The sequence below is a fragment of the Lutra lutra genome, chromosome 1 (assembly GCF_902655055.1).
Source record: "Lutra lutra chromosome 1, mLutLut1.2, whole genome shotgun sequence".
Classification (NCBI taxonomy): domain Eukaryota; kingdom Metazoa; phylum Chordata; class Mammalia; order Carnivora; family Mustelidae; genus Lutra; species Lutra lutra.
The window spans coordinates 16,892,673-16,904,498 of NC_062278.1; the positions used below are offsets into that span (position 1 = coordinate 16,892,673).

General features: G+C 35.7%; 1 protein-coding gene across 1 annotated transcript; it reads left to right on the forward strand.

Annotated features, from left to right (window-relative positions):
• The first annotated feature begins 10,969 nt into the window (after nucleotides 1–10,969).
• LOC125081315 (acyl-CoA-binding protein-like) lies at nucleotides 10,970–11,172 on the forward strand. Its single transcript, XM_047696161.1, has one exon. The coding sequence runs from the start codon at nucleotides 11,008–11,010 to the stop codon at nucleotides 11,143–11,145; it is 138 nt and encodes a 45-aa protein (XP_047552117.1). The 5' UTR covers nucleotides 10,970–11,007; the 3' UTR covers nucleotides 11,146–11,172.
• The last annotated feature ends 654 nt before the right edge of the window (nucleotides 11,173–11,826 follow it).

Consider the following 11,826-nt stretch of genomic DNA (forward strand, 5'->3'; position numbering starts at 1 on the left):
GATCTGAGCAGACAGAGCAGCCCAGACACCCTAACAAGTGTTTTCAAAAGTTCTGGCATTTTTACTGAGGTTCTAAAAGTCCACACACAAGTTGGTAGTGGCATACATTCCAAGCGGAGCATCTATTTTCAAGAAGATATAAGAAGGCCTATGCTGAACAGGAGGCTCTGGGAAAGCAGGAAGTGAAGAAGAAGTCAGAGTTTTCAACTGCCTGGCTGGGTGTTGGAGGTGTGCTCCAACTGTGCACAGAGACCCTTAGCAAGGACTGGCTAAATTATTGGATCCAGAAGGAAGGAAACAGTAAAAAATTGGAGTAAAATAAATAAAACAGAGAATAGAAAAATGATAGACAAAATCAACAAAGCCAGAAGATGATTCTTTGAAAAGATGATCAAAATAGACTATTCTTTAGCTAAAATGGCCATTATAAAAATAGACAGGATTCAACTTACTAAAATCTGGAATGAGAGAAGAAACATCACTATTGAAGTTATAGAGAAAAAAATTGTAAGGAAATGTTATGAATGTTTTTATGGTAATTTAGATGAAGTGAGAATCATGGGAAATTTCATATTCCTAAAAAAGGAACACCTAAGGGAATGTAAAGTGATGAAAATGCTTTGAAAAACAGCTTGGAGGTTCTAAATAAAGTTAAATGTAGAGTTACCATATGAATCAGCAATTCTGCTCCTAGATATATACCCAAGAAATTGATAGCATTTTTTCTATTTATTTTCACAAACACTTGTACATTAATGTTCATAGTAGTATTATTCATGACATCTAAAAAGTGAAAATAACTCAGATGTCCATCATTGATGAATTTATAAATAAAAAGTGGTATATCTATATAATGGAAGAACATTTGATAATAAAAAGGAATGAAATATTAATTAATACATAGAACACGAATGGACTTTGAAAACATTATGCTAAGTGAAAGCAGCCAGACACAAAAAGCCATATATTGCATTACCCTGTGACATGAAATATCCAGAAAAGGCAAATCTACAGAAAGTAGATTAGTGTTTCCAGGAGCTATGGCAAGTGTGAATGGGGAGAGAATGTTAGTGAGTACTGAGTTTTCTTGGGGGTTGGTGAAAATGTGCTGGTAGTAGAGAGTGGTGATGACCAGAAAACCTTGTGAATATACTAAACATATTGAATTCTACACTTTCAAAGTGTGAACCTGAAGGAATGTAAATTATAATTAAAAAAAAAAAAAGAATAAAGGGGAAAAAAAAAAGAAGTGGTTGACTTGAGGCATAATACGATCCTATTTAAGCAGGAATAAATCAAAAAAATGAAAACCCTTTTCTTCTGGTCTAACAATCTTTATCAGTCCAGATGCAGGAACAAAAGAAAGGAGATGTTTAAATTAGGTAATTGATTAGTATTTAATAAAGGGACTAACTACAAAGTTATGACAGAGTTTAGTGAAACCAAACAGAGACAACCTTGCCAGTAAACTTTGGCAAGGTAAACTTTGGCAAGGAAAATTTACCCCTTGGTCTGGAAAAGTTACAGGAAGCAACACTTAACAGAACTGTTAAAGAAACTGTGCCCAGCGGGCTGTATAATGGGAACCTAGAAACACTGTGTTTTTTGGTAAAGCAACACAGTCGGCCTACTGATACTCAAAAGGGGTAGAACTTGAGGAATAAATACCTCCTAGTTTTCCCATCCTCCATGCTCCTGCTAGTGCTTCTAATGGGCAGCTTGAAGCCAAGTGGAAACCAGAGTGAAAGCAGCCTTTTGAGGCAGCCCACAAAGTCAGCTTCCCTAGGCAAAAAAATGGAGTTACAAAAAGCGATTGCAAACATGGAGCAGCCTAACGTAAAGGAGATGGGCAAAGAGGACCAAGACTCTTCTTTTGACATTAGGAGTTGGATACAGCTCTATTAGAAATCTGAGTCCCAGTCATGGAGGAAGCCTGCTGTAGGGCATGTCCTGCTTGCTCGGATTAGGCATGGAGATCATATTTCCTCTTTGATTTTTCATGGAAGTAGTTGAAGTTGGATTCTACAACATCCAACATCCGTTCTGAAGGGGCTTGCTCTCAGTATTCTCATTATCAACAATATCCATTCTGTGAGTAGATTCTTGCTTTAGGAGGACCATATTTTGTATTAAGAGAGAAGAATTAAGATGGGAGAAAGTAAGCTGAACTTTTTGTGTCTTTGGTTGGACAATTAATCTAAAAAAAAAAATCTGGGTTTCTTTTTTATCTATTTAGTTTTAACCTGGAGTTAATTTAATCTGGAATTGATTTAATCTGGAGTGATCTCCCAACAACCCAATTTCAGACTTCTGGCCTCTGACATTGTAAGAGAGTCAATATCTGTTGTTTTAAGGCACACAGTTTGCAGTGATTTATTAAGGCTGCTCTGAGGAAGAAATACACTACATATGTGGCCTTATTATTAAAAACAAACACAAACTAACCAACACACATTGTCCCACATAGTCTTATTCCTTCTCTGTAATCCTCATGATGAAGAAAATATACACAGAAACATAGAAATAACTGTCCTGGGAGCATCCACTCACTCATACTCTTGCTCAGACATAAGGAGAACCATCCGAGTCACAGTGACTGTGCCAAATAAAGATGTTTTGCAAGGGATCTTAATCCTTCTATCCATGAGGGTCTGTTATGACATCTTGTAACACTGGGTCCTATGTCAGGCGGGCATTGGCTTGTGAAAACCTCTCTTATGTCTGCTGGCAACTAGAATGCATATTTCACTCACAATCTGAAAAGCAATGAATGACTTCAAATACACACATAAAGGTCAGATAGTAAGGATGTTACCAAAGCCATCCTCTTCCAAGTTGAGACATAATTTGGGAACTGGGCAAGGGACATCTGAATCCTAGCATAAAGCCATGCAAGAGTAGGCCATCCTCCGCAAAACCATCCAGCAAGATGTTACATAGGACTATGGCTTGTATGCAGGATTTTAAAAAAGACACTTTAGAGGCACCTGGGTGGCTTAATTGGTTGAGCATCTAGCTCTTGGTTTTGGCTCAGTTCATGATCTCAGGGTCATGAGATCAAGCCACATCAAGCTCCATACTCAGCATGGAGTCTGTTTGGTAGTCTCTCTCTTTCTCTGTCCCTCACCCTGATCTCACACATTATCTCTTTCTCTAAAATAAATAGGTAAATTTTTTTTTAAAAGAGAGAAAGTTAAGGCTTAAGTAGAAAAGAGGTTCATCAAGTTCTTACAAAATCTTAAAACACAAGGCTAATGAAATCATAAATAAATAAATGAGTACCCTACTGCTTCAAAAAATTAATCAAAAGTTCTTTGAATTTCTGTCTTGATAAAAGAAGATAATAGCTGATAGACATTTAGTCTCCCAGTAAAAGTTGTCTTTATGGCTGAATAAAAGATTACCCTTTACCTAAGAAAGAGTGTGACAGTTGTTCTAGGATGAAAGTGAAGTCCCTGCTGGCTGAAAAAGGACCACTGGGCCCTGCCCCAGCATCTGCTGTCTTCTATGATAGGACATACAACTTTCTTGATGCCCTGCCCATTACTACAGACAAATCACTACCCACAGAGTTAACTGAGGGTGTTGTCCTTTCTCTCATACATAAAACTGTGTGAAAAGACATTTTGTGTCTTTTAAGGATTAAAGCCATTAAAGAATTTTGACCTTGCAATTAATTTCCCAGGTAATAGTAGTGACTTTGCTGGGTGATAACAAAACAACTACCAGAAAAGGCAGGAAGTGGTTTAACACAGGAAGAACCAAGCTGCCAAGACTGGAGGTCCACACTGATGGAATACAGTTAACATCTGCACATTGCCATGGAAATTATACAAAAATGGAACCCTGGGCATCCAGCACAATGAAGGACTATTAACAGCCATAACTAACTGAAGAACATGTCTTGGAAAACTAAATAAAACAACAACAATAAAGATTTTTTTAAAAGAAAGAAAATGAACTAAGTATCTGAACTAGAAGGACTGGAATGACATGACATTTCTGATGATAATATTGAGGGAACAGCCCCCATTTCCTGAGACAGGCAACTAGAATGTTTAAGGCCTGGAAATGATGGGGTTGAGTTAGATGACTACGTTAGCACTAAAACCCTTTCATTAAAATAAAGATCAGCATCTATACTCAGTCTCCTGATGATATTTTTTGGCGCTGCGTCCACATCTCAAGGTCAGAAAACTTACTTGGAATTCTCATGACTAAGCTAATCTCACTGACTTGGTCAAAGGGGTGCTTTTCAGTATTCTTTTACAAAACAGTTTGCTGCAGAATGTCTCCAAATGTTTAATATCTTATCCTAATTCAAATCATACAGTCCATAATTTCCTGGTATCCAAACAAACCCAGTGGGCAGGCATGCACAAAATTTGGCCACAAACACCAGTAATCATCATCTTCTCTCAAGCTTTAATAAGAGGCCTGTGGCTACAATGCCATTTGACAATGGACAGCAGCCCTCCTATCAACCTCTGTCATGAATTTGATTTATTTAAAAAAGGAGGAAACCAGGAACTACCTGGATAAAATCCACTGCTTGTGGTATGAACCTTGACCAGTCTAACAGAACCACTACCCAACACCAGAACCCCTGAGTAAAGGAAAAAAATAGACTAAATAATAAAGAAATATGAGCAAAGAGATAAAGCAAAATATTTGAGTACTCAAGTGTCAGAGTTAAAAGATTTTTGGTTCTTATTTTTTATTTATTTCCTGAGAAGAAGAATATCAATCTTTCTATTTGGCTTTGTCCGGTAAGAATGCTTGGAGTAACTAATAGTGATGGCAATGACAATAGTATAAAATAATGGCAAACACTATAATTTTTGAGCTGAGACACTGTAAGTGATACTTTATATATTAACCCTTTTGATCTTCACAAGTGAAAGCTCAGAAAAATAAATAAATGACCTAACCTCTCAGAGCCAATAAATGATCTAGTCAGATGAACCCAAATGGTTTGGCTCCTGAATGCTCTCTTTTAAGCATTAAGTTCTACCACGTCCCACATAACCCACCCAACACTGCAGATGAGCATTAACTTCAGGATGTAAAAATTACACAATGAGTGAAAATAAACTGTCACCTAATTAGCCCAGTGGTGCCAAAATGTCACTGGTCTTAATAATACTACATCCCAGCCAGTTGAGAGCAAAGTACAGAGATGAGCATTCTGGAATATCTGTCAGATGCCAGACACTGTTCTATGCATTTCAACACATCTCATTTAATTTAAAAAAAAATGCTAAGTTTGAAGAATAATTAAAAGAACAGGTGAGCAGCCTTGCAATTTTCTTGAGACTGTGTATTTTTTAAATTGCTTTCTATATTAGTCTTTTTTTCTTTTTGGTAATTAAGCTATAATCTGTGTTAATTTTTAGGATGTATTCAATCTTTAGTTTTGTTTTTTTTTTTAAAGATTTTTTATTTATTTGACAGACAGATCACAAGTAGGCAGAGAGGCAGGCAGAGAGAGAGGAGGAGGAGGCAGGCTCCCTGCCGAGCAGAGAGCCCGATGTGAGGCTCGATCCCAGGACCTTATCATGACCTGAGCCGAAGGCAGAGGCTTTAACCACTGAGCCACCCAGGCGCCCCCAATCTTTAGTTTTTACTAATGTGCTAGATATTGTTGTAAGAGATGGCATTTTCTCCTCAACTGTGTAATAATGTATTTTATTTATTTTTATTTTTTAATTTTTAATAAATTAATTTTGTTTATTTATTGACACACAGAGAGAAAGGAAATGAGCAGGGAGAGTGGCAGGCAGAGGGAGAAGGAGAAGGAGATTCCCCACTGAGCATCGTACCCAATGAAGGGCTCAATGCCAGGACCTCAGGATCATGACCAGGGCTGAAAACAGATGCTTAACTGACTGAGCCATTCAAGCATCCCTGTAATAATGCATTTTAAAATACGTATATACTCATATACCTCAAATCCACTTAAGAAACAATTAGGTTGAAACTTTATATTCCGAATGGGTTACTCTTATATTTTCTTAATTTTGTTTCTATTAATGTTCCTTATTTTAGATTAAGCATTTAATACCTGTTTGTTACCTCATCATGCAAAATAAGGTAATGTAATAATAATGAAGCCTATTGTGTACTTACTTTGCACCAACCTCTGCTATAAGTAAATTAAGCTGATTAGTTTAATTACCGTTCACTTGATAAATTATAGTTACTATTACTAGCATACTTATTCTGTAAGTGATGAAAGAAAGGCAAGGAGAGTGTAAGTAAACAAAACGAATCATCAGAAGAAGATGGAATCAAGATCTGAACCCTGACAGCTTGGTTTCCTAGCTGGCACCCCTATACTATGATTTAGGAAGATTTCCTTATTTCATTTTTTATTCCCTCATCATTGACTATATTTCTAGGGAAAAAAAATCATATCCACCCACACACAAATGTAAAAGTTTTCAACATGATAGCCCTGAAATAAGTTTTACTTTAATGCTATATACTTAAATAAGAAATCTATGGAGGAGATATAAATTAAACTTAAAACTGGGGGGACTATTAGTTAGCAAAATATGTGCTTCACAAACCTTTATCTTTTAAACAAACTGAAAGCTCAGTTCTTAAAATCTTCAGTTAATAAAAAAATTTAGACCACTTATTATTTTTATTTTTTGTTTATTTTTACTTTTTTAGACCACTTATTTTTAAAATTATAGTCAATCATTTATTTCACATTCATGTAATTAGGATAAGAAGTGGAGGTAGGCTGGAAGATAGAATTATAGGTAATCATCAGATGATTTATTAATTTACTATTAAAGTACTATTGTTCAGAAAACATATACTTGGTTGTCATATATTCATATGAATAGAAAAAAGGAGAGTAGAAAATGAGCCACATGAATTTAAAACTATTAGATAACCTTAAAATGAGTGTTCAGAAACATGGATACTGTAAGGCATTGAATAAAATCATTTTTCCTCTTGGTTCTCTGTTAAAACTTTCTTGATGGCAAAAACAAAATTAGGAAAATAGAGAAGATAAGCATCTTCAGAGAAAGAATTATAACCCCAAACCACAAACTGTGGAGCAGACATGCCAGATATTATGATATCTTAACTGAAACAAGAAAGATCTGAATGCTTTCACATTTTTTTAAAGATCTTATTTATTTATTTGACAGAGAGAGCATGAGCAGGGGGAGGGGCAGAACAAAAGGGAGAAGCAGAAACCCCACTGAGCCTGATGCTGAGCTCAATTCCAGGACCTTAGGATCATGACCTTGGCTGAAAGCAAATGTTTAATTAGCTGAGCTACCCAAGAACCCCATGCTTTCACATTCATCATCCATGTATCTTTAGAATGAACATTTTGCTAAATATCATGTCACTATTCTGGGAAGTACAACTCTAAAATTTTTTTCTTAAAATAATAACATCTTATAGAATGGTTTGATAATGGTGAAAAAAGGAAAGCCAATGTAGAGTAACTCAGTGTTGTGTAACCATAAAATGAAGGAAATTGAAGTGGATGAAGAATCATTTTTATTTCATATACACTGGGCTCTATGAAGAAGGAAACTCGCTGAAGTAAAGAGAAGCAAAAGGAAGAGGAAAAGCCTTAACCCACAGTTGATAGCACAAATATCTTATAGCCCCAGGAAACTAAATCTGAGTCACAATATCTCTGAAAAAGTGAATGCTAATGGTAGGCATTTCCTCTGTGTAGGAAAATTAGTAAGATAGTATTCCATAACAGAAACCTAGATAAAAGAATGATATAAACTGCAATACCTATACCACCCCTCCCTGAAGTATCCCTTAGGTAATACCTAAATCTATTCTAACAAAAGAAGTCCTTGACTTACAAGGGAAAACCCATAAGACTAGCTGGAGATTTCTCAACAGAAACTTGGCAACCCAGAAGGGAGTGGCATGATATATTCAAAGTAGTGACTGGGAAAAATCTCCAGCCAACAATACTCTATCCAGCAAGGGTATCATTCAAAATAGAAGGAAAGATAAATAGTTTCCCATAAAAACAAAAACTAAAGGAGTCCATGACCACCTAAGTAGTACTGCAAGAAATATTAAAGAGGACTCTTTGAGTTGAGAAGACACCAAAAGTGACAAAAGCAAGAAAGGATCATAGAAAATCTCCAGAAACAATGACAAAACAAGTAATAAAATGGCAATGAATATATCTACCAGTAATTACTTTGACTGTAAATAGACTAAACTTTCCAGTCAAAAGATCCAGCTTGCTAGAATGGATTAAACAAACAAACAAACAAAAACAAGACCCACTTATATGTTGCCTCATTTTAGACTGATAGACATCTGAAGATTGAAAGTGAAGGGGTGGAGAAACATTTATCATGCAAATGGATGTCAATAGAAAGCTGGAATAGCAGTATTTATATTGGAAAAACTAGACTTTAAAACAAAGACTATAAAAAGAGACAAAGAAGGACATTATATAATCATAAAAGGGATGATTTAACAAGGAGACATAATAATTGTAAATATTTATGCACCCAACATGGGAGTACATAGATATATAAAAAACAATTATTAAGAAACATAAAGTAACTAAATTGATAATGACACAATAATAGTAGGAGACTTTCACACTCCACTTACATCAACAGACAGATCATCTAAACAGAAAATAAACAATGAAAGAATGGTTTTGAATGCCACATTGGACCAGATAAGCTTAGCAGATATATTCAGAACAGTCCATCCCAAAACAGCAGAATACACATTCTTTTAAAATACACATGGAACATTCTCCAAAACAGATCACATTTTATGTCAAAAACAGGCCCCAACTGATACAAAAAGATTGAAATCATACCATTCACTTTTTCTGACCACAATGCTATGAGACTAGAATTCAACCACAAGAAAAAATTTGGAAAGATCACAAATACTTGGAGGCTAAAAACATACTACTAAGCAATGGGTCAACGAGGAAATCAAAGAAGAAATTAAAAAGTACATTGAGACAAATGAAAATGGAAATACAATGGTCCAAAATCTTTTTTTTTTTTTTAAAGATTTTATTTATTTATTTGACAGACAGAAATCACAAGTAGGCAGAGAGGCAGGCAGAGAGAGAGGAGGAAGCAGGCTCCCTGCCCAGCAGAGGGCCCGATGTGGGAATCTATCCCAGGACCCTGGGATCATGACCTGAGCCGAAGGCAGACGCTTTAACCCACTGAGCCACCCAGGCACCCACAATGGTCCGAAATCTTTGGAATGTAGCAAGAGTAGTCCTAAGAGGGAAGTATATAACAATACAGGTTTCTGTTAAGAAGCAAGAAAAATCCCAACTAAACAATCTAATCTTATACTTAAGGAGCTATAAAAAGATCTATAAAGGAGCTGTAAAAAGAAAACCAAATGAAGCCTAAAGACAATAGAAGGAAGGAAACAATAAAAATTAGAACAGAAATAAGTGATATAGAAACTGGAAAACAACAACAACAACAATAGAACAGTTCAATGAAACCAGGAGCTGGTTCCTTAAAAAATAAAATAAAATTGATAAATCTCTAGCCAGACTTACCAAAAAGAAAAGAGAAAGGAGCCAAGCAAGTAAAACACAAATGAGAGAAAAGAAATAACAACTAACACCACAGAAATACAGTTCTAAGAGCATATTATGAAAAAATATATGCCAACAAATTAGACAACCTAGAAGAAATAGATAAATTCCTACAAACATATAAACTACCAAAACTGAAACAGGAATAGAAAACCCAAGCAAACTGATAACCAGAAATGAAACTGAATCAGTAATCAAAAAATCCACAACAAATAATAGTCCAGGGCCAGGTGGCTTCACAGGTGAATTCTACCAAATATTTAAAGAAGAGTTAATACCTATTCTTCTCAAACCATCCCAAAAAGTAGAAAAGGAAAACTTCTAAATTCATTCAGCCAGCATTACCCTGATATCAAAACCAGATAAAGTCTCCACTGGTCACCTGTGTGGCTCAGTCAGTTAAGTGTCTGCCTTTGGCCCAGGTCACAATCCCAGAGTTCTGCGATCAAGCCCCTGTCAGGTTCCCTGCTCAGCAGGGAGCCTGCTTCTCCATCTCTCCCTGCCTGCTGCTCCCCCTGCTTGTGTGTTCTCTCTCTCTGTCAAATAAATGAATAAAGTCTTTAAAAAAAAAAAAGACTCCATACTAGCAAACCAAATCCAACAATACATTAAATAAATCATTCACCCACCAATCAGGTGGGATTTATTCCTGGGTGGCAAGGCATGGTTTAATATTCACAAATCAATCAACATAATACACCACATTAATAATAAAAGGAGAAGAATCATTTCAATAGGTGCAGAAAAAAAAATTTGACAAAATACCACATCCAATCATGATTAAATAAAAACAAAAAACCCTCAACAAAGTAGACATAGAGGAAACAAACAAACCTCAACATAATAAAAGGCATATATGAAAAACCTATAGCTAATATCCTCAAAGGGGAAAAACTGGGGGCATTTCCCCCATTTTCCTGAGAGTCAGGAAAAACACAGCAATGTCCATTCTCACTACTGTTATTTATCATAGTAATGGAAGTCCTAGCCACAGCAATAAGACAATAAAAAGAAACAAAAGCCATCCAAATTGGCAAGGAATCAGTAAAATTTTCACTATTTGCACGTGATATGATGATATAATCCTCTATATAGAAAACACAAAGTACTCCACCAAAAAAATACTAGAGCTGATACACAAATTTAGTAAAGTTACAGGCTACAAAATCAACATACAGAAATCTGTTGCATTTTTTTATATACCAATAATGAAGCAAGAGGAAGAGAAATTAAGGAATCAATCCCATCTACAATTACACCCAAAACAGTAAGATACCTGAGTCACATCATATGCTATTGCTTCTTGGTCCTTGATGCCTCCATCATCTCCATCCAGGACTCTCTGGAATACTTGCAAACCAAAAAATGATGAGGTATTGTTCATCTACAGCCACTACAAACAAGCAGCTATGGGTGACATAAACACAGAATGGCCTAGGCTATTGAATCTCAAAGGCAAGGCCAAGTGGGATGCCTGGGATCAGCTGAAAGGGACTTCCAAAGAAGATGCCATGAAAGCTTACATAAATGAAGTAAAAGATCTATAGAAAAATTATGGAATATAAGAGACTGGACTTGGCCATCAGCAGTGCATTTCATCTAAACTGATATAATGCCTTGTTGTTCCAATAATGTGGATGACATGAAAGCATGCAAATAGCCTGTTAACCTAGTTCCTGAAGACTGTACTGGCTCTATCAAAGTAGGGGCTGACATGGTTGGTGACTTGCACTAAGTAGTTTTTTATTCATAGATCAATTAAAAGTGTATATGTTACTTAAAACAACAACAACAACAACAAAACAAACAACAAATAAAGTACCTAGGAATAAACCTAACCAAAGAACTGAAAAACCACTACTCTGCAAATTATAAAACACTGATGAAAGAAGTTGAAGATGACACAAGGAAATAGGAAACCATTCCATTCTCGTGGATTGGAAAAAGGAGTACTGTTAAAATGCCTATATTACCTGAAGCAATCTACACATTTATTTCAATCCCTATTAAAATACCACCAACATTTTTCACAGAACTAGAAAAACAATCCTAAAATTTGTATAAAACCTGTTATGAGCTGGAATAGGAAAAGTAATGTCAAAAAAGAAAAGTGAAGCTGGAGGCATCACAATTCTAGACTTCAAGTTATATTACAAAGATGTAGTGATCAAAACAGTCTGGTACTAATACAAAACCAGACCCAGATTAACTGAACAGAATAGAAAACC

Excerpts from the sequence above, each read along its gene's own strand:
- LOC125081315 (XM_047696161.1), top strand. The coding sequence starts at position 11,008 with ATGGGTGACATAAACACAGAATGGCCTAGGCTATTGAATCTCAAAGGC.